This window comes from Ictidomys tridecemlineatus, chromosome 6 (genome assembly GCF_052094955.1).
Source record: "Ictidomys tridecemlineatus isolate mIctTri1 chromosome 6, mIctTri1.hap1, whole genome shotgun sequence".
NCBI lineage: Eukaryota > Metazoa > Chordata > Mammalia > Rodentia > Sciuridae > Ictidomys > Ictidomys tridecemlineatus.
This window is the reverse complement of record NC_135482.1, coordinates 86,311,543-86,335,921: the sequence shown is the minus strand read 5'-3', so window position 1 is coordinate 86,335,921 and position 24,379 is coordinate 86,311,543. Positions and strand designations below refer to the sequence as shown.

The 24,379-nt window shown below is 32.0% G+C and overlaps 1 protein-coding gene across 28 annotated transcripts in view; it reads right to left on the bottom strand.

Moving 5' to 3' along the window:
- Window positions 1-320: 320 nt before the first annotated feature.
- The window catches only part of C2cd5 (C2 calcium dependent domain containing 5), a 95,507-nt gene continuing 71,448 nt past the window's right edge, over window positions 321-24,379 (bottom strand). For 13 of the 28 annotated variants that reach the window (XM_078015089.1, XM_021728816.3, XM_021728822.3 and 10 more), the window contains 11 exons: window positions 23,761-23,824; window positions 23,324-23,385; window positions 22,996-23,094; window positions 22,247-22,336; window positions 21,409-21,496; window positions 20,267-20,353; window positions 10,586-10,636; window positions 9,627-9,728; window positions 8,119-8,309; window positions 5,264-5,410; window positions 321-1,632 (listed from right to left, as the gene is read on the bottom strand). In XM_078015089.1, the coding sequence (XP_077871215.1) occupies window positions 1,501-1,632; window positions 5,264-5,410; window positions 8,119-8,309; window positions 9,627-9,728; window positions 10,586-10,636; window positions 20,267-20,353; window positions 21,409-21,496; window positions 22,247-22,336; window positions 22,996-23,094; window positions 23,324-23,385; window positions 23,761-23,824 (1,113 nt within the window). In that variant the 3' untranslated portion in view covers window positions 321-1,500. Of the gene's footprint in view, window positions 1,633-5,263; window positions 5,411-8,118; window positions 8,310-9,559; window positions 9,729-9,771; window positions 9,831-10,585; window positions 10,637-20,266; window positions 20,354-21,408; window positions 21,497-22,246; window positions 22,337-22,995; window positions 23,095-23,323; window positions 23,386-23,760; window positions 23,825-24,379 lie in introns of those variants that run through there. The other 15 variants (XM_040280925.2, XM_078015093.1, XM_021728828.3 and 12 more) reach the window with 5 other exon arrangements.

Genomic DNA, 24,379 nt, shown 5'->3' with positions numbered 1-24,379 from the left:
GGGCTTCTATAAAGACTAAAAGGTTAATAAAAAAAATAGACTGGCTTCCATATAATAAGCATTCAATAAACATTGGTTTTGCAGCCAAATTTGCAGTTCTACGAAAGCAAGAACTTATTTTTGTTCACCACCTAAAACTATGTTCTTGAATGAATGCCAACTACTCAGTTGTTGAAAGACCAGGGCTTTGCATATAATAAGCACACAATGGATGTTTGTTGACAAAGGAATAAATGGAGATGATAAGATGGTTAAGTGATTCAAAAAACTCACAGTACTATATCCAAAAGGCAAAAAAGAGATTTAGGAACATTTCAGTATATCTTTATAATTTTTTTATTTAAAAAATAAAATTATAAACAAAATACAGAAAAATATTGACACCTGTAATAACAAGGAAATAACTAATCCGTAGGGCAGCTTGTTGGAGAACAAAATCATGAGTTTTTATAAAGAAATTTTATTGTGCAAAGGAGAAATATAATATCTAAGATTCATTTACAGTGGGCATTTGGCATTGACAAAAAAAAGTATTTCTATGTATACATTCAACATTTTGCAGCATATTTACTTCAATTTACATTTCCAAATTCTATGCCAAATACACTCCAACTCACTACCAAAAATTTCTAAGATACTACTAAAATTCTGTACATTTGGTAGGAGTGCAATATTATTTTACTGGAAAATAATTTTTATGTTCCTACTAGATCAATTATATTTTTACTACTTCAATAAAATTCACCAATGTTTTCTTCCCACTTGAAGCCAAGCCTCTTCAGACAAATTAAATACTAACTCAAATGTGGCCAGTTATGAAATTATATTATAAATTTTCCTCCCTCGTTGGAGATATTAAAACTTTTCAATGAAAAGATATCAGTTTTAATAAATTACTTTTTCTTTTACAGTAGTTAGAGGTATTTCAGAATCAAGTTACAGAATTTCAACTTTCTAAAAGACGGCTGAAAGCACTTACCCACTGAGAGTTATTACCAAATTCCTCATCAAAATAAGACACATTAAGAAATCCACACAGTAGTTTTCTGAAAACTCTTCTCCTTTTCTCCCACATTTCTCAAATCTATTATTTATTCATTAACAATATGTGACTTTCTTGCTTTGTTTTTCTAAATTATATAAAGTAGCTATTCTAGTTTCCTGATAATCCTCCCATTTCATTTTTAAATTATGATTTTATTAAAATCAACATAAATTAGAGTAACTTTCATTTTTGCTACAGTTCACTTAGAAATTTATTTTAACTTATTGAAGGCAGAAGATTTCATGGGGCCTGTCTATCTAGACTAGGCAAACAAAACATCAAGATTAGAAATTCTCATGCCTTCAACAGATTCCAGACAAAAATCTACGCATAATGTATCAATTCTTTCTCAACTATTTCAAATTAATTTCATTTCTTTTTGTCTAAGACAATAATGACAAAACAATGGAGACAGATAAATCTCAATGAGGTGAGCTCTTTCTTTCCTATTTTCTTCAGGTTGTAACATCTCCTCCAGTACATAATGGCTGGCAGGTGGCAGTAGGTTGCTGGGCTGATACCACTTCTAAGTCTGATTCACGAACAAAAATCACTGCATCACCACTTACGTTTATAAGACACTGTGCCTATAAGAACAACAAACAGGACCAGTTCAGTTACACTCAACAATACTCTCATAGGCTTCTGTTATACAGGGATAGTGTTGTACAGCCAAAACAAAACAAAATGCAGACTTACAAATCACTAGGAAAAACTAACTCAAAAAACAAATAAGAAAGAATGAGAGAACAATTCACAGGAAAAGAAATTCAAAAAGCCTAGAAACATATGAAAAAATACTTAGATATATATGTTGGTTAAAAAAAGTAGCGTTTCATTATTACCACGTATTGGCAAAGAAATGAGGCAATTTAAACACATTTAACATTTCTGGTGGGTGGGGTTTATGAAACCACTTTGGAAAGCAGTTTGATGATATGAAGCAAAAAAAAGTAGACACTTTGTGATCTGCCAGTCTTACTCTCATTTATGTGTGTGTATATAAGATACACATACTGCATATACATTTTTTTTCATGCACTAGAAAAAAATCTTGGATATGTTACTAAAAAATTACTATGATTTTCACTGCAGTGTGTTTGTAATAAAAAAAATAGAAAACAGCCTAAATAATGGAATATAAATGAACTAAAAGTTCTAAGAACTTAGGATAGAACTCATAAATGTCATGATGAATTAATGAAAATAAATAGAATGTGGAAAATATTCTCAAATGAGGGAAACTTCTTCAATATCTAAGAAAACTACAAACAAAGGCCTATTATTTGACCTACCAATTTCATTTTAAGGAATTTTTCCTACAGATACACTCAGACCTCTGCTAATCACTTCTGATTCATATTCGTTACAGTGCTGTATGTATTAGCATAACATTTATTAGAAACACCCTAAAAGTTCATCAGTGGGGAACTAGTTAAAGAAATTCTGGTTGACCCATACCATGAAGCATTATGTGGCTATTATAAACAGTGAGGATAATCTTTTTGCCCTTAAATGGAACAATTGCCTAGAAAAATTCAGTGAAAGAACAAGCTGTGGAAAAGGGGCATATCTTTGCTTAAATGTATCTAAAATCTCTCATGTTACATGCTATGAAGTGTTATAGCTCTAGAAGTGATATACAAAAAAAAACAAAAAAACATGAATAACTTTGGTTGTACAGGGGAAGAAACTGAGTGGATATAAGACAGGGAGAAATTTTCTGTTTATATTCTTTTAATACCCCTTCTGAATTTTGAATTATGTATTACCTATTTTTAAAATACATTAAAACATTTTAATACAAAATGAGACTACAGTTATATACATATATAATTTTTAAAATATAAAAGCCTACATAGAAATGGCAAAAAAATAAGGATGGTCCACTAGGTAGCAAAAAGAAATAGGTCCATAGAGGCTCCCACCATATTTTTAATATTTATTTCTGAAGCTGACTGTCAGGTTAAAAGTGTTTATGTTAGACAATTCTCTATACTTTTTAAGGGTATGCAAGATATCACAATAAATTAAAAGTGAATAAAAGCTAAATGACATGAAATATAGCACCTGACATTTGAGCACCTAAATGGCAAGCAGTAATTAACAGTTATCATTCAGGAAGACTGGCAGTGGGAAGGCCCAAAGCATTTGGAAAGAAAGAAGTGGGAGTATACTCTAGCTTTTCTATTTAGAGCCTCGTACTGAGCAATGAAATTCTTCAAGCCTCAGTTTTCTCACCTACAGAAGGGAGTAAATAATACCAATATGTTACAAAGTGCTAGAAATGCAAAAAAGCACTGTTCATTTGGTGGAAAACTACATAAATCAATACATAGGTTAAGGGCATTGGGGAGAGGTAAAAGGTAAAAACATAAGTCTAAAAAAGTTGGAAGAGTCCAAATTTTGGAAGACCTTGTATGACATACTAATAACCTTAAGTTTTATCATTTACTTTCATTAAAGACTTTGTAATATTTAAAAGATAATAGTAACAATTTTTATGGTATTTACTATCCACCAGGCACTTTAGCATATTACATACATTTCCGCCGTTTTTATCCCAATGTTACAGATGAGGAAACTAAGGCACAGAGAAAGATTTTGTTTTGGACAAGTTGATTTTGAAGTACTTGTCAAAGTGATAATTTTGACAAATTGAATAAATCTAATACCAGGAAAAACCTAAAACTACAAATCTCAATCTCAAATACAAAATAATTAAGCAAGAAAGGATCTTTTCAATAGAACTAGGGAAATCCTATTACACTAAATAAAATTATTGTAAAGAAATGTTCAGTTGAACAAGGTTTATTTTTAAGATCTGATGTTTTCTTCATGATCAGATTATATCAGATTGTTTACAACAAATTATTAATCCCAATCAGGATGCCCCTTCTCTGGTTTCTTCTCCTTACAGATGATCTGTCTTGAGGTAGTTCTTAGCGTCTTCTGATTTTTCTACCTCTCTTTCTACCTTTTTCTGCTCCACTATATACCCTTTTTACCCATTCTATACAATCTACTTGGCTCCAAATCTGATCAATAAACTGGTCCTGAATCTACAACTTCAGTTAAGAAATCTCATTGAGCCCTAAATGCACACTGGCTATCTACCAAAAAATTTCCTAGGATGTTTGTTAGGTCCCCTTCCTTCTCTCCCTTCTAACTTTCCTTAGCTATTGCTGAAATTTATCAAAATGTTGTCTTCCAGGCTCACGGCATTATTTTTTCTTCAATATCTATTAATGAAATATGATACACTCCAATAAGAAAAAGATATAAATTGTTGAGAAAGTTGAGTAAATGAAGCACCCTTGAGAAGAAACCGATTGTGAAGAAACTGAAAATAAAGGTGAAATCACTTTCAATGGTCCCCTCTGCTGGGCCAGAAATGAGGAGCAATCACCAACAGCCATAAGGAATTTCATCCATCTACCACTACCTGTCATTCAAATAATATGATTTTTGATGTATGCCAAGAGGAGCACATTGAGAAGTACTGCCTTTATCACAGCTCATATAGCCATTTGCTTAAAAAAAATCTTTTACAATTTTAAGTGAGTTATCTTAACTCAAAACTGATAAAAGAGGGGCCAGGATTGTGGCTCAGTGGTAGAACACTCGCCTAGCACAGGCAGGATCTGGTTCGATCCTCAGCACCACATTAAAATAAAGGCATTGTGTTGTGTCCATCTACACTTAAAAAATAAATATTTTTAAAAATGCAAAAAAAAACTGATAAAAGAACCTTATTTTATAAATTTAACCCAGTAAGACTCTTTTTATTCCCCATGAACAGAACATTATTTAACAGAAATAAACTAGTATAAACAGAATAAACTATTATGATATACCCTGCCCTGTATGGCAGTTAAAACTGGTCAGCACCACAGGATAAACTAACCTGTACTTTTAGCTCCCTGAAGTCAAGACATCACTGTACTCCAAACATCCACCAAGATGATGGTAGAAATAGGAGCTCAGGAGAAGTTCCAAAAATGGTTAAGAATAACTTGTTTCCTGAGATGTGAGAATAGCACCTAAGCTATATATGACCATACTTATTAATAACTTCACTAAACTATGTTTTTAGCATCTAGAATCAAAGAAATCTGAAGAGCATTTTTATTCTGGGAGGGTGATGGAGGTCGTTGGCTGGCCATGAGGGAAATTCTCAGGTTTCCCCTAAATCAGAGATTTCTAACTATATCTCACCTGGTTTTTATTTGGATTCTCCATGAAGACACACTGCTTCATTATATAGGAGACGACAGCATTTCCTCCTAATGCAGCAACGTGAGCCCTCACCATTGCAAACACTTCAGCAATAAAGGCATGGAGGAAACCACTGACTCCTCCTTCCTAAACAACAATGTGGAAAATAACCATATTATTTATATGTATCTAGGAATGTACATAAAATGTCAAAGAATATGTATTAAATCATCCCAAGTTATCCTAATAACAGGCAAAAATTCATAGGATTTACCGTATGGATGAACAAATAAAACTTTATTACAAACATGGCTAGATGAGGATTCACTATCCTTACTTTAAACTTAACTGAAGCTCAGAGAATTTGTAATCTGCCCATGATAAACTATAATCACATAAGTAGTACTGACTGAATCTGTTTTGCACATTATATACTTATACCTAACAGGTACACAAAATAAGTATTCCATAAATATTTGTTAGGGAGTAAAATCCATTAGTTTAGGGAATTTTTTCCATGTTCAAAAAACAAACAAAACAGAAATTAAAGGTCAATCAAAGTTTACAATGTTTTGTGTACCTGTTTTCTAGAAATTCTCCTGGAGGTTACTTAAATCTAGGAGGAAATTTCCAATTTTAAATTGGAAGAAAGGGAAAAGCTGAGTAAACTGTTAGAAAATCATTTTAATAAATCACATCTTTCTAAAAAGCCAGGGCATTCTACAGTCCTATAAAGGTCTTGCTTTTTGCAATTAAGGAATTAAGTGAGTTGTTTTAGATTGCCTCCAACTTAATCATAGATCAGTGCATTTTTTTGTTGGTCTTATTAGTTTCCTTCTGTCTATTAAGAAATTTTGAAGGTAGAGTACCTATAGAACTTTAATTTTAAAAAGTTTAATTGATGTAAGAAAATAATTTATCAGGCTGTGAACAGAACTGTAATACTGTGCTGTAAAGTTTCCATTAAAGAGAAATCTACTATGAAGCAACATTTTTGGGTACAGGAGCTTATGCAGAAGAGAAGATGTAGAAAATAAAGTCTTACAGATTTGCCAGGGGTCATGGTACATAATTGTATGTAATCCCAGTGACTCAGGAGGCTGAGGCAGGAGGATTACAAATTCAAGGCCAGCCTGGACAACTTATCGAGACCCTGTCTCAAAATAAAATATAAAAAAGTCATGGATGGAGTTGCAGAATATAATGTTAAGTTAGCCAAGCCAAAAAATCCAAATGCCAAATGTTTTCTCTGATTTAAGGATGTGATTCATAATGTGTTTGGGTGGGTGGGGAGGGCATAGGAGGATTAGATGAACTCTAAATAGGGCAAAGGGAGGAGGCATGGGGGTACAAAAGACAGTGGAATGAGATGGACATCATTACCCTAAGTACATGTATGAAGACTCTACTTTGTGTACAACCAGAGATATAAAAAAAATTGTGCTCTATATGTATAATATGAATTGAAATCCATTCTGCTATCATATATAACAAATTAAAAGTCTAGTGTTATAGCTCAGTGCCAAAGTACCCCTGCATTCAATCCCCAGCAAAGAAAAAAAAATTTTTTAATATTTAAAAAATAATTTATCTGGGGCTGGGTGGTACCTCAGTGGCAAAGCACTTGCCTAGCATGTGTAAAGCATTGGGTTCAATCCTCAGCACCACATAAAAATAAATAAAATAAAGGCATTCTGTCCATCTACAACTACAAAATGTATATATATATATATATATGTATGTATATATATATATATATACACACACACATATATATATAAAATATTATATATATAAAGATTTTGAAAAAAATAATAATTTATCTCAAAATTTCCATCTAATTAATGAAACAATCTGTCAGAAATCATCATTCATTTACATAAAATGCATCATGTTACTCCATGCCAAACACTGTGCTAGATGCAGGACAGTGAGCATGATATTGAAAACAGTATGCAAGCTTGATTTCTTTTAATATTTTTCTTTTTTAATTGTAGGTGGGCACAATACCTTTTATCTTATTTTCATATGGTGCCAGGGATTGAACCCAGTGCCTTATACATGGTAGGCAAGCACTCTGCCACTGAGCTACAACCCTGGCCCCTGCAAGCTTGATTTCTAAGAAGTTTTTCTAGTAAAACTAAGGTGGGGGTGGGGGTTGGGGGGTTGGAAGCACAATTAAGTCATTTCCATAACAAGCATACTTTATTAAGTACAAACTGCTACTAAAGTAAAATATAAAGCAATTACCTGCTTTCAAGCCTCAGTAATTAAAAATTATCCCTATATCACAGTATTAATTTGCTTATAACATAAGATTCAATATAATTTTCTTTTTACTGAGTGAAAATGAACAGCTCCATTGTCTTTTCAGAGGGATAAAACAATTAAGCTAAATTACATAAAATATCTACATAAACATGTCTATAATATGGTCCTCCACTATTTCTAAAGGTGATCCCTTAAAAATTGCTATTTAAATGTATCTCAGGCAAATAACTACTGAAAAAACTTAGCTGTTCTTTCAGGGCTATTATAAGAATCTAATGAAACATAGATAAATTTGTTTGATTTAATAAAGCTCTTGATAAAAATCTAGAATTTCTAACAACAAATGTGTTTAAACCTAACACAAACTCCTGGTAATAATACTAGCTACTATATGAAATGCATTAGTTTAATCCAGAATCAATATATTTAAGTTATTAAAATACAAATAAATAAGTAAAATATGTATTTATACTTATGTGTATTTATTATTTTAGGGAAAAATAATAATTTGAGACATGGTTTTGTTACTAAATAGTCAATCAAAGAAAATCCAAACACCAACAAAATAATCTAAGTAAAATTACCTCACGAAGAGAAGTAGTTTCCCGAATAAAAAACATGTTAATTATCCCAAGATATTTAGTTATTTTTGCTCCAGGAATGAAAGAAAGAGGTGTCATCTTAACAACCCCAACTGTGGAATTTGTACAAGGTGGAGCAGAACGGTTCCGGAAATTTCCTTCACCCATTGGACTTGCTTTTTCAAGTGTCACAGCTAAAATTGAAGAAAAGAAGAGGTAACATTAAGAACAGATACTGGTTATGCATATTGGTCACTTATTCCCTAAGGTTTCCAAGTAAGTGGTGACAACATTCAGCTGTCTGTGAGGCTAAGCCATGTCATGAAAGAAAAGAAATCATCATGCACTGCATGCAATTAAAAGAGAGAGAAAGAAAAACACATAAGGAAATGCTGGAATGAATTCTTTTGGAAGAAAAATGGCATTCCTGCAAAAGAAAATGTTGATGCGGAGTAGCTACACACACAATGATCAGTTATGAAGTGAAGAAAAAGAAAAAGCGGCAGAGCATTAAATTATCTGCTGTAGAAACAAATTATTACAAAGAGAGTGTGAAAGTTGTTATATTTCCCATTACAGTTATTTCCATCTTTTTCAGACGACTTCATCATTGTCAACTTGTAGATAAACCTTATGTTAACTAGTGGTATATATTTCCTTTCCAAACCTTTTGATTAAACAAACTCATAATTTAAAAAACTTAGCAAATGACCTTGGCCATCAAAAGGTTATTGTTTATAAAGTAACACAAAATAATTACCACTTGCCAAATAACTGCTATCAGCCAGACATATTATGTGTATGTGTATTGCTTACAACCCAGCAACATAGGTTATTATCATCCCCATTTTACACATGAGGAAGCTGAAGCTAAGAGAAATTGAATAGCTTGCCCAAGGTCACACAACTATTAAATTGGCACTTCCAGAATTCAAAATCAGACCTGGCTGGTTACATAGCCTCTGTTATTTACTCTAAAAGGTAGTTCCTTCCCTTTTAATGTAGTTTTTTTTTCCTCAAATATAGTTACTTTAAAATCTACCAAAACACATGGGGTATAGATAAAGAACATAAACATACCGAGTCTAGCAGTAAGATGAGAGTTAATTACTTTCTCTCCAGAAATACTTATTCTTTTAGCCCTCTGGATATCTCTTAGTAAGCTAACAGATGCAATATACAAAATACGCTGGGTCCTAGAAAAGTTACCTCTTTGATGAGAGAGCTGGTGATTACCTTCCATCTAGAAGGAGATCATATCTATTTATATATTTTTAGTTACGCCTTCACAAAAAGTTATATTTAAAAAAAATTCTGTTTTGTTAAAATTAACAAATCTAAAGGTCCTTCATTTACTCTTCCTACATGACCATTAGAGTCTGCAGCTTTCACACTCCAACACACGACTGATTGGCAATGTTAATACTAGGTAGTAAGGTCTAGCCTTCATCACTGCGAAATCAGGGATATGCTTCTCAGATCATCATAATGTGGTAGAAACATCCGCCTACTTGTCTTAATTGATCCGCGCCTTATGGTCTGAGCTTTCAGTTTAATGAGCTCTATCCAGCTGCTGCATCTGTCTGCAAAGGAACTGTAATCAACTGACGTTGCTGAAAACACAGACAGAAAACAAAAGAAAAAACAAAGAAAAAATATGGATGACGTCTCTTACTCGTCATAACACTCCTTCTGATGATGTAATTTAACTGCAACTTAAAAAAAGAATGGTCTTTTAAAGTCAGATTAGAGAGGTGGTAAAGAGTCAAGCTTACGACACTGATTTGTCCAAAACCAAGTTCTTGATCATCTGGCTGAGCATTTTTGGTGATGTCACAGCTGTATGGTCTCTTGGGGAGAATGTTAGTGGGGTCTAACAGCAATGAGAGGGCCACACATAAATAACTAACTTTATTTTCTATTCTATTTAACTATTTTAGCTATTCCTATTAGAATTTAATTTACAATTTCAACATTATAACTAATCCCCTTCTCTATTTTTATCCTAAAATAAAAAATAAAAAGAATCAAAATGTTGAAAACACTTGGAAAAAAAATCCTTACTAGTTGACTTATCTTGAATGAAAATATCTTCTTTCTACTATCAGTAATAAAAGTTAAAGGATCATTTTTGTCAATATTCTGTTTCTAAGCCTGATTTTTGGTAACAAAGCCTCTGATAAAGGGGGTGGGAAGTGGGTATGAGTCGAATAACTTCCTCCTTTAAAAAAAAATTCACTACTGCTAATTAAAAAAAAACTAAAATTTTATTTTTAGAAATTGAGAAACCATTAAAATGCTAAAAAATAAATATTTAATGAATAAAAAATACAAATGCTAACTACAATAAAGTCACATTGTGGTGTCTATACCATTGTCCAGTGCATTTCTTCAGTGTCTGAAATTTTATGCACCACCTAACTAGAATTCCACACCTTTGGTGACTATTTGCTTAATTAAACAAACTCACCTCTCTGTGCAGCTGGTATACCTGAGTTAGAACTTGCACTCTCCAGGTGTTCTAATAAGACAATATGAACAACATTAGCTTGAATGCTAAGTACAAGCCAGCATCTCTTCTTTGTTGTTTGTTAATATCTTCTATAAGCCAGAAGAATAGGAATAAATCTTTATGGCTTCATTATAAAAGCAAACCAAATAGAAATATTTAGGTTTAAAATGTAGTTTCTATTGACATGAAAGCTAGCTCAGTTAATAAATAACATGGTAAGTAAGACTGCTTGTTACTATAACACAAAATGAGTTTCAGAAACTGCATAGTCATAAGAAAATATAAACAGTAACAAATGTTAGTAGAATGACAGCAGAATGTAAGAAAACTAGACAAAGGGTCACTGTTTTGGGAGGGATATCTGACGTGAAACGTGGAAGAGACATGTTTGTAGGGAGTAAGAGCCAGTAAGATTAAAAATTACAAACAAAGTAATGCGCTATGACTCACAGATCAACACATGCTGCCTCCTACCCCTACCCTTCCTTACCATGAACCTCTTTTATTTGTCGGAACTATAAACAGCTCCCTCTAGTGGTAGCAAGACTTTGTGGAACTAAAACTGACTCATCTTCAGAGAAATAACTAACAATTCCAAACTAGAATCACTCCCTTTCCAGCACCTCAGGAAGTTAGCATCCAAGGTTTTCCCTGATATTTTATGTTTAGTAAAGATAATTAAGGTATCATGCAAATGTAAGTAGTACTATAAAAAAGTCATAATCCAATTTTAAGGCCCATGTTCTATCCACACTAGCATATTTAAATTTTTGTTTCAAAGTATGGAACAAATGAAAGAATAGCGTTGCCAATTTAGAAATGACACATGAAATATACTGAGAATAATTTGGGGCAGTCAGTTTTTTAAAAAAATATAAATTAAATATATTTTTTAATTTCTACTTAATGTGTTAATCTTTGGTAATATTCTTAAATTTATAAAAGTTTATTTTAAAATGTCATTTGTACATAGCATTTCTCCAAATTAGAAGAAGCTCCCTTTCAACCCCACCACCATTTTTTAAGCAAGTGACCAGTAGCTAATACTAGAGAGTATACAGTGGTAGACAATCCTCTGGATAGATAGATAACAAATAAAAGGGAACACTAGGTAAGGCCCACAAAAAGTCTGCGAGGGTACTATGCTATGCATATTCCCTGACTGTTGTGTCTGTAGCCTAGAAGTCTATTTGGGGACAGTCCTGATACAGGATCTTGAGGAGCTCTGGAAGTCTGGGAGAAGATGGAGCCCATAGGAAGGCTAGCAGGAAGACTTATCACATATCTACAGAGAGTTCAGGACAAGAATGGACTCAATGCAGAAACTGGGACAGCAATGAACCTACCCCAGGCTTATATATTCTAGGAAAATTCAAAGGTTCTCCAGGGTTACTACCTTGGGCAGTACAGACTTGGTCAGTATAGAATTACAGAGAGTACAGGAATTCATAGTAATTCAATGAAAAAAAAATTAATGCATAGGCAGAGGAATGACTAAAATAATTTTTGAAAAATTACTAAAATTAAATCATCTGCTATAACTCAATACTATCTGGGTAATACAGAAATCTGCAGAAGCAAATGTATACAATTTAATGACAAATACATAGACAGAACTTACTTAAACATGTAGTTATTTATTCCCACCTCTAAGTCACAAGTGGAAAAATCAAGGTACCCAATAATCTGTAAAATATGTGTGTTCCAATAAAGAATAAAAAGAGAATCTTTGTGAAGACAGATGAAACTGTTACAAGTAGTTGCCTCTTGGGAAGAGAAATAAAGGGAGAAGGGACTTTTATTTTGGATTACATGATTTTGATGTTACTTGAACTTTTTAGTATGTATAATTCATACTTTTCCAAAAATAAATTTATAAGAGTAGGGAAAAGAGGGGACTCTGAGGAGCGGTAGGTATTTATTACCTGACTTCAAATATAAATGCATTTGAATTAAAACTGAAAAAAAAATGATGCTTTAAAACTAGAGACATTCTTCGGAGAAAGGATAAGAATTTCTTTAATCTCACTTAAAAAGAGCTGTGTTATATTTTAACATATTGCCTATGATCTTAATTTTTCTCCTAACAGAAAAGACTCCAGATGAGCAGATCCTGGCAGGAAATAGACTCTGATTGGCACCTCAGGCTAGTTTGAATACTTTAAATACCCAATGATTGTTCCTTCTCATTAAAGTCAGGATTCCTAGTTAATAGGCCTTTCAAAAGAAAAGGCACCACAGTTATAAGAAATCTCACTCACTGAGAAACTAGTAACTCTAGTTAAAAAGAAATAAACTGAAGAACATGCAATCACTATCAATTCTAAATAAAAGACAGCAGACTTCATATTCAAGGTAGAAATATCATTTAAAGTCATTCAGGCTTTGTTGAGCATTAGTTAATGCTCAGTTGACTGCCATTTGTATATCTATGTGGAAGAGCACTTTGTATGTTGGATCCCCATTCCAGCTGCAAAGAGAGCCTCAATCCAACCATACAGCAGTCCATTCTCTCAAAATTTCTATTCCCACTGCAAATTGGTGCAGCCAATTTGGAAAGCAGTATGGAGATTTCTTGGAAAGCTGGGAATGGAACCACCATTTGACCCAGCTATCCCCCTTCTCGGTCTATTCCCTAAAGACCTAAAAAGAGCATGCTACAGGGACACTGCTACATCGATGTTCATAGCAGCATAATTCACAATAGCAAGACTGTGGAACCAACCTAGATGCCCTTCAATAGACGAATGGATAAAAAAAATGTGGCATTTATACACAATGGAGTATTACTCTGCATTAAGAAATGACAAAATCATAGAATTTGGAGGGAAATGGATGGCATTAGAGCAGATTATGCTAAGCGAAGCTAGCCAAGCCCTAAAAAACAAATGCCAAATGTCTTCTTTGATATAAGGAGAGTAACTAAGAACAGACTAGGGAAGAAGAGCACGAGAAGAAGACCAACATTAAACAAGGAGGAGAGGTGGGAGGGAAAGGGAGAGAGAAGGGAAATTGCATGGAAATGGAAGGAGACCCTCAGGGTTATACAAAATTACATACAAGAGGAAGTGAGGGGAAAGGGAAAAATAATACAAGGGGGAGGAATGAATTACAGTAGTGGGGGTAGAGAGAGAAGAGGGGAGGGGAGGGGAGGGGAGGGGAGGGGGGATAGTAGAGGATAGGAAAGGCAGCAGAATACAACAGACATGAGTATATCAATATGTAAATCAATGGAAGTATAATTGATGTGATTCTGCAAGCTGTATACGGGGTAAAATGGGAGTTCATAACCCACTTGAATCAAAATGTGAAATATGATATATCAAGAACTATGTAATGTTTTGAACAACCAACAATAAAAAATAAATAAAATAAATTTAAAAAATTTCTATTCCCATTTCATAAAAGACAAAGATTAAACCCCATCATTCTCAAATAACCCTGGAAACTTAGTAAGTAGGACAACAATTTAATTATTCTTAGCACACTCTGGGAAGCCCTATGTCTAGTGGTGTGCACAGATAAATTAACCCAGATTAAAAGCATTTAAGTGGTAATGAGCATATTGATGACAAAAGAAAAAAAAATGTGGCAAGGATTATTCCTCCTTCAATTTTATACTCTCCAATGTTTCTAAGGTTTGAGACTTCTTCATTCTTCTAAATAATTTCTTATAACCAATTCAACACTATTGGCTAGCTGTTAATATGGTCTGAATGTTTAGCTCTTCTAAAACTGTGGTTAAAATTTAATTGCCATCAAAATAGTATTAAGCTGAGTGCGGTGGCGCACACCTGTAATACTAGTGGCTTGGGACACTGAGACAGGAGGATCAAGAGTTCAAAGCCAGCCTCAGGAACAGTGAATGTGCTAAGCAACTCAGTGAGACCCTGTCTCTAAATAAAATACAAAATAGGGCTGGCAATGTGCCTTAGGAGTTGAGTGCCCTTGAGTTCGAACCATAGTACCAAAAAAAAAAAAAAAAAAAAAAAAACAGAATTAAGAGCTAGAAACTTTTAAGAGAGGATGAGGCCATGAGGGCTCCATTCTTGTGGGAAGGATTGGTACCATTAAAAAAGGGTGGTTCAGCCCCTCCTTGCTCTCTTTCTGCTCTTCCTTCCTGTGATGATGCAGCAAGAAGGTCCTTGCCAGATGTCAATACCTTGATATTGAACTTCTCAGCCTCCAGAACTACAAGTCAATAAATGTCTTTTTTTAAATAAAATACTCAGACTTGGGTATTCTGTTACAGCAACACAAAGTGGACCAAGGCAGCTGTAATAAAGTTTCTACACAGATCACCCAATCTTTTGACGATTCATTTTATATCATTAAATATAAAGATCATCTTTGCTCTGAATAATTTTAAAAAGTATTTAAGACAATCTTGCATACACATCTTTAAAAATTCCTAAAACTGAGAAAAATTCTACAAACAAGAATCTCTGGCAGATTAAAATATACATAATCTGGAGTCTTTAAATTTTATGCTTTATTTTCCCATTTTAACATTCTCAGTTTTAAGCTATTATGATCAAAATTGGGTTTTATGTTCCTTTAGGCAGTCCCATCAATCCATAAGACACTGATTGGCTATGCCTCATAACTATAAAATCTGGTTTAATGACTAAGTTAAAGCAAATGGTGTATCTGAACATTCAGTATAAATTTACCCATAAGGGTACTTAAATATTGATGAATTGATAATGAAATTGCCATTCTGTAGTTATAAATTATTAAGGTATAAAGAAAGATGGAAATAGCTTCAATTTGGGTAGTTCAAAAGAGAAAAATTCAACACCAATATACATAGGCAATACATACATACATTAGATGACCAAAAAAAATTAACTTCTCTATTTGGGTAATTTATGTTTCCCATTAAAGGTGTACAACATCCTAAGCCACTTGTCTTTTTCAATCCCTTTCTTATGTGCTCCTGTTTCCATTTCTATACATCCACTTTTCATCTTACTACTACCCTTTATGGCTCTCTTCCAAGTTATTTGGGTTTTCTGGCAGTTACCCAATTCATTTTTTTCTTTGCTTTTTAATCCCTCTGCCTCTGAATTTCACTGTTCTCAAGGTACCTTACAGAAGTTAGAGAGGTAAAGACTCTGCATTCTATTTCTTCATCAACTCCCTTCCCAACCTATTTCTTGGCTAAGTATTTGCATACATTTCCCTCGTTTTGGTTTCTATTTTCCTTATTCTCTTCATCAACTTTCTCCTTTCAAAGCCTGCCACTGATTGTTTTGGACGTCCAATATAATAGGGAGAACATCAGCTGTTATTTTTACTGTTGTTACCATTTGGTCATAATGACAAAATACACAGTACTTTAAAAACAAAAACAGAAACAGCAGACAAGCAATAGGTTATCAGTATATAAAGACATTTTTTAGTTAGTATAAAGAATTATATTTATTTGTTAACTATTAATTAGTAGGAAAAATGAAAGTTCTTATAGTTTTTAGAAATTTATATTTCTAATTGCTAGTTTAAAATAATCTTAGGCAGATCATTAAAATGAAACCATCTTTTTAAAATCAAATTTGGTTTAACAAAAACAAACTCGACTATAATAAAAATAAGGATTAAAAAAACTACTACTGTGTAGACCTAATTATGGAAAGCAATGCATTGCAGGTACAAGTCAATTTGTTTTGTTTTGTTTTTTTACATCAAAAGCCAGACACTAATCAGTACTTGCTACACTCGTAAGGCTATAGTTATATCACTGTACACAAAGAAATCATCTAGCATAAAGCAAAATGAAAGCAAAAAACAAGATGAGTATTTAAAAAAATCCTCTTCTATATGGTTTCACTCATATATTTGTACATATAATACTAATTAAACCTTTTAAAATATTTAAACTATCAGTGTTTAATAAAAATTTATTTATGAGACATTACATTTACAAAGTACTTGAAATATATGGTACATGATTTATACATACTTGTCTAATCTAAGTTTATAAGCTCTGTAAAATGATAGTATAATTTAAGTCTTTAGACTTTTGAAGTGCTATGCTAACCTTTTCTAAAAACTATATGCAGGGGATGAAGTTGTAGCTCAGTGGTAGAATGCATGTATGGCACGTGTAAAGCCCTAGGGTTCAATCCTCAGCACTACATAAAAATAAATAAAAATAAAACAAAGGTATTATGCTCATCTACAACTTAAAAAAAAAAAGACTATATGCATAAAATTCTTTAGCCAGACTGCAGTTTATGAGAAAAATCTACTAGTATTTTATGTATCTCTCAGACTGCATTTATTCAGACTCCTCATTTACTCTCTCATCTTTTTATATATATAATTTTTAAAGAATCTTGAAAATGACTTAGAGAAAAATTAAGGTATGAATAATAATGATGACGGGAAAGTACTATAAAAATTTTGATATAGTCATTTTTTTCTCATAATATAACCTCATATGAACATAAATAATTTATGTTGATACCACATCATGTATGTTCCTCATAGTATTCATATTCAGTAAGGAATTTTGATGACTTTATGGAATAATATCTTTTTGAAAATTATTGAAGCTCAGCACCATTTAATATTAAAAAAAGAGATAACTAGGAAGGTAACACCAAATCAACATAAATTTGAGACATACATAAAACTATTTTTTTACCTTGAGAAATAAAATCAAATATAATAAATGATGGAGGGAAAAAATTGAACATGGATGGACAATTCAGGCCCAGGCTTACTCAACACAATGAACCAAGATACATGTAACTACAGCATCATTACTTCACAAAACATTTACTCGTTTTCAATAATATAAAAAGATAATGGAAGGTTTATCTACAAGTGAAAAGACAGAAGTGCTAAAAAACATACTAAGCTTAGCTCTTGAAACTACTCTGTCAACACACCAGAAAATAAGAATTTTTTTCAATCCCCTACTTGTGTTAAGACATGAGATGTAAACTAGAATCCATTGTTATTAGAATTAAAAAACTTATCAGCTTAACTAACCAACTTAGTAAATTTATCTGTATGAGTAGTTGACTTTTAAGCTTTCTGGCTACATATAAGAAATCAGACACATTTTTTATTGTTCACTCCTAAACACTCTTGACTTTCTCTTTCCTGCTTAATTCCTCTAAATTGCTAAGCTTAAATTTTCAACACTTTCTACCATGTCAAAGCACATAATTACTCCATTCATATTATAAGGCTCTATTACCACATTTTTCAGACCTTTTCAAAACCCATCTTACCCTTAATTCTTCCAAATTACTTTCAAATAACTTTTAAAGAACAAATTTAACTCATGTCCTCCTGAAAAAACTTGAGGAAGCAAAGACAATAAATAAGCATGCATGACAAATCACAATTTAGAAACTACAAAACTATGAAGAGATACAGATGCATTTTTAGGTTTTTACTAATAATTTTAAAATGTAATATTCAACAAAAGGTACATAGGTTTTATAGTGAAGCACTCAGAGTAAAAAGCTTTATATGTATATTAGTATTAGATATTATGAAACTGATAATTACGATGATGATGATCATGATAATTTTGATGATGATAAAGGTAGCATGATCTGATCCAGTGTTTTTCAAATCTTTGAAACCCTTTCTTCAAATAAAATATAGAAAACTAATGTGTAAAATTCACTGAATCAAAGCTGCTCTAGTTCAGAGGCAGGTCATCCAGAGATCTATTCTCTCAATCCTTACCCTTCTTTGCAGCCTGAGGCATCTCTGGAAAACCCCTATGGTTTGGAGGAGCAGACTTTAAAACTTATTGGATTAACTGATTAGAAGTTTCTTGAAAACATTTAAAATAACAAGTATGAAAGATCAGTATGACTTTGGGCACTAATTCAGCTTTTGACTTTTCTTTTAAGTTTTTAACATGTTTATAGTAGAAGGCCTATAAAACACAAACCCAAGTAATTGCAGAATTTTAAAGGCTGGAGAGAATCTTAACCCTCTCACATTTTACACAAGAGAAACTGAGGCTTAGAGAGGTTAAGTAATTAACCCAAATTCTTATACCTTGTCACAGATGGGCAAAGAGGGCCACATCTGTTGCTTTTTTACCTCATTCATGATCCCTCTCCAAGCTCACTAAAATGATTTGCAAATGTTTTACATTGTTCTTTAGTTCACAAAGTATCATCTTACACTAATGACTACATAACCATTGGTTACAACTACCTTGGATAGCATTTTGAAAGCTATCAATACAAATAGGGAAAACTTACAATTTAATCTTCTGTAGGTATTAATAATATGGTAACATTGAGCTAATATGGCCTGACTCCACAAATATCTGTTTCCAGAGATGAGCAATCAAATCTTTTTGTGTTGATTAGGCCTTGGAGGGTTTTTGCCACATTGTAGGGTAAGGATTAATGAAATGACACCTAAAAGTCATTTGGAATTAACCTTATGTAAAATATAAGTTTCTCTATAATGTATGTGTTTTAAAACAAACAAAACTTGCTATCTAATGATTCAAGGAAGAATCTTGACAATAATGTTTTCTGTTTGGGAAATTATTTTTAATTCAGAAATATGAACTTAGCATATTCTTTAAATATGATTTTTCCTTCCTATTCTTTCAAGAAAATTGAGATATGCTAAAATTCTCATGGAGTTCTAAATTAGAATTTTAGGTGAGGACAAAAAGAAAATATGACCAAAGTTACTAGGTTAGAAAGCTCAGAATCTAATAATAGTTTATATTTTCATCTTGAAAATGTAAGTCACAATCCATTTATCTATAGATAAACTTTGAATTGGTTTGTAAAAATTCTATTGATACATATGCAAAGTGAACATAAAACTATTTTACACATAATTTGATATTAGATAAAATAACTAACAAGTAGGAATCACAAAACAACTTCACTTGCATTACAGAATATAAAAATAGAATATATTTGACTTTAAATAAAAAATGCATCATTTCTCAGAATAAAGCATTTATAAAAAATGCAAACTACATTTATTAAGATTATATAGTGTAGAATTAGGTATGGTAGTTTTGAAAAGTTTTAAAAATTACACTAAAATCAGAAGAGAAATGGGGAAAAAAAACTCCTATTTTTCTCCAAAGATTATACAGATCAAAATAGATGTAATGGTATTAAATTTACAGGTAATTGTTTTGCACTTAAAAAAAACTGCAGTATCTTAAAAATACATAATAATGTTCTTCAATTATAGCAAAAGTTAACATATGACAGGAAGTTCATCCCTGTCTCCCTTGTTCTACCCTAAAACTTTTCCATTTATCCTCTGAGGCATTCTAATGTCTGAAACTTTTGGTTATTTCTGGACAAAAAACTTACCAAATATAATACAAATATCAAATACACTACATGTGAAAAGTTATACTATGAAGTACAAATCTTTAAAAATAAAATGTTGATATATTTGAGGTCTGAGAATGGATATCATATAGAAAATTACCTTAATAACTTATGGTGAAATTACTTGAGAAATTAAATGAGTATTACTTTCTCCTGTTAATGAACATGGAGAAACACGTAATGAAGAAATGAAGGATAAATCTCAAGATTAAGAAAGATTGACTATAAAGAGGAAAGTGAAAGCACTATAACTGGGATTCGCATTTGAATTTCTTACTTAACCAACCTTTAGCTGGTGGGAAAGGATGTGAAGGAAGTGAATCTGAACAGAGTTCCAGTGGAAACTGCAGAAGTTCTTCATTATCTGTAGAAGCTGGAGAGGAAAGAAAAACAACAGTTATTTAGCACTGATCTGTTATGATTTTTTAAGAAATTAAGAACTTGCAACCGAATATCTACTCTGTGGGAGTGGGGGAGTGTGCATGCACACACATGCACGTGTGCGTGCATGTTATATTTCTCACCCCCACAAAATGTATACTGGCTATTTCATCCCTGGTTTCTTCCCTGGGTATCTTTCACCTGCATGATGTTGAAAGAGGTGCTGTTTTTCCTGATGGGAAGGTTGTCAAATTTTAAAAGATTAATTAATACCTATAAATCATTTAGCACACTGGCTTGTAAATAGTAAGCATTCAATAATAATTACTGTTCTCCTGTATAGTGTAACTTACTAGTTTATATGATGCTTAAAACAGCCATTATTTAATTTATCCAATAAATATCTGAACACATAATCATTTAATACATCTATTTGAAATTAACTCAATGATCAAATCTTTATTGATTTCATCTATGTGGGATTTAAATCAACTTTAAAACATTCAGGTTAATCATGAATATTTTAGTTAGTCAATAAGTCATTTAAACTTTAGAAAGCATTATATTCTTCCCCAGATATTCCTTTTTTATAATATCAATTTCTAATAATTTAACTTCTTTGGAATATCTTAAGAATGGCACTTCTTAAATTTTACTGGATTAAGGACATGTCTGAGAATCTGTTTATAATTAAAATTTTCCTGAGAAAAACAGGGTCACAATTTTGCTTACTATATCAATTAATTCTCAGGTGCCTTGAGGACCTCACCAGAGATCTTGGCATGGAACCCCTAAACTACTATAGAATTCACATGCTATCATTCAAGTCTAAAAACAGGAGCATTCCCTATGTGAATACCAGTTCATCACTCAGTCATGTGTAAAAAAACAATCAAGTCAGCCATGTTTATCCAGTTACCTCAATAAAATGAGGTAAATATCTCTTCAATTAAAAAAGTCATTCAACCTATCTGCCCTCTATATTTATCACTGAATTGTAATGCAGACAATCATGAACTATATACTTCCCATCCATTAAAGGTTTACCTCTTTGTAGTGACTTTTCAACATGTGGTTTTGTGGTCTGTAAAGCCTGATTTTTATCAAAAGTTATTGCAACTGCTGTGACTGTGACCTAAAATTGCAGAAACAATTATGATTAGCAAAATAATTGTTGCCAAAACTAAACTTCATAAAAATCATTTTCCATATCATGAAAACAACCTATGTCAATTGGTTAATTGCCTTTCCTGGTTAAGATCCCAAATGAGAATTATATATAAACTCAGATATTCTAACTACTATACTAAGCCCAATTTGTATAGCTAGATGTTTCAGAAAGAGCTCAGGAACTTCTCTAACAGATGGGGATTGGTGAAATCCCACAAAATAAGCACTCATCTATTATTCACATGCTGGAGCACATATGTGAAGTCCACCTTCAGATAATCAGAGTTCAGAAAAACAAAATTGACATATTTTTTAAAAATATTTTGAGGTAAAACAGTATGTGTTTAAATTATTTAATTATGGCAAAATTATAATATTAAAACAAGGGGTAGGGAGGGGGAGCATGGAAGAAATAGATGAACTCTAGATAGGGCAGAGGGATGGGAAGAAAAGGGAGGGGACATGGGGTTAGAAATGATGGTGGAATGTAATGGACATAATTATCCAAAGTACATGTATGCAGGCACAAATTGGTGTGAATATACTTTGTACACAACCAGAAATGTGTACAAAAAATTGTGCTCTATATGTGTAATAAAATTGTAATGCATTCCATTCGTTGTCATATATAAATTTTTTAAAAATAATTTAAAAAATGTTAAAACAAATCTGATAAAAGCTAGAAATCTTCAATAATAGATTGAATGTTAATTACCTGAATTAATTCATCTTCAGGCAGAGATACTGTGAAATTTACATGGCAAAGGCAGCAGGGGATCATGGATCGTAACTTAAAATACAGGCTCTACACAACAGAAAATATTAGTTATGTCACTTTGTTTTCATTTTTAAAAATTATAAAAGCTGATTTTGTCAATGTACACTAAATTGTGGCAAATAAAAATATTTAAAAAGAGTAAAATAAAACTGTCCCACTTCTGCTTTGTGTAATATTAAGAATACTTTTTTTTCTTTCTGTTTTTTGTGTTTTTTTTTTTTTTAATCCTGGAACTTGAACCCAGAGGTGCTTTAAGCTGGCCACATTCCAAGGCCTTCATACATTTTATTTTGAGACAGGTTCTCACTAAATTGCTGAGGGTCTTACTAAGTTGTGTAGGCTGGCCTCAAACTTGTAACCCTCCTGTCACAGCCTCTAGAGTAGCTAGGATTATAGGCATGTGCTACTGTGCTGAGCAAGAATAAATTTTTAATGTTTAAATAAACAATAAGATTTAATAATAAAAAATAATGTGCTTTTCAAAATTTACAAATATATACCAGATTTTTTATGAGATTTAAACCATTAACTAATTTAAACTGCTTTTAAGAAAAAGAGGACAACTTTAGCATCTCACCTGCTGACAGAGATACGATCTTTAGGTACATAAAAACAATGCAGCCTACAACTGTGTAATGTCAAGATTCTGAAGGCCTTTAAATAAAATTTAGTCAGAAGGTTCCTACCTTGAGTAAATTTTCACAGAGATCATTAAAGTTCTTATTGAGAGCTTGATTAGTCAGGTTAAGACTGCTTAATCTGATTACTCTTACTGATGTGAACATCTAAATGTGGAAAGACAGAACAGCATGTCATTTAATGATTTTTAACTACATACTATAACAATTGATAAAAGTGCCAAATAGCAAACAATAATAATTAATATGCTATGAAAAAGAATAGTCCTTTTAATGGCAAAGAAGGTCAAAAGCAATGTCAAAAACAAAATAGATATTTAGATGAACTTATTAAATAACTTATGTGCTATCTGCTTAAAATTAATAAAAGGTTTACCTGTATTTCTGATGTCCAATTATTTATACCAGGCATAATTTCTGTATTGCAACTATAAAAGCCTGCCAAAATAAATTATAATTAAAACATGATAATATTACTGATTTTATGTTAAAGAATAGCATTTTTTTAATTATATGAAATTCTAACTGTAAAACCTTTTTTTCTAAACTCTCTACCTGCAAAAAAACCTTTAAACCATCCTAATAATTACAGGGATTTTTTCATATATAAACATAAAAGTATTTAAAATCAGTTGTACCTAAGTTCTAACACAAGTATTTTTAAGTTATGTGTTTTATGAAGAAGCAAAGTATATGACAGAATTTCACACTATGATAACACCTTTACAATAAAGTTAATACTCTTAACAATCATGAACTAAAATGCTGATACATAAAATTAGTTTTATCTCAAAGTCAATTTCTTCTGTTCACCTGAAGGAGGAGGAACATCAGTAAGGAGAGAATGCACATCTTCCATTGCATCAGTGTCATCAATCTGAAAACAGAAAGATTAAAACTGTTGGCATATTAGCAGTGAATGCATAATTATTCCAAAATTTTTAAATTAATGTTTTCTTTTTCTTTTATTTATTTGTTCTTTAGAATGCAAGTTGGGGAGGGGAAGAATAGAAGATGTTCAGTGGAGTGACAAAGGGAAATAAAGGGAAGGGAAGGGAGTGGGAAAAGGAAAGACAGTACAATGAATCTGACATAACTTTCCTATGTTCATATATGAATATACCACCAGTGAAACACCATGTACAAGCACAAGAATGGGATCCTAATTAAAATAAGTTTTTTTAACTCATACTTTTCTCAAGCTTCTATAAGAATATGTTTCAAAAGACTTTTAAAAAAAAGTAAGCAATCATTATCTCTCTATAATTAAGAAGAATATTTTCATCAAATATAGACTTGCTTTTTAATAGAATTAAATAGGGATAAAATTTCAATGCATATCTAAAATAAGTATATCTAAATTAAATCATAGTGTTCTTTTTTCACAACCTTTGCATTGTGAATAATAGTGAAAATAACTACCTGGACACAT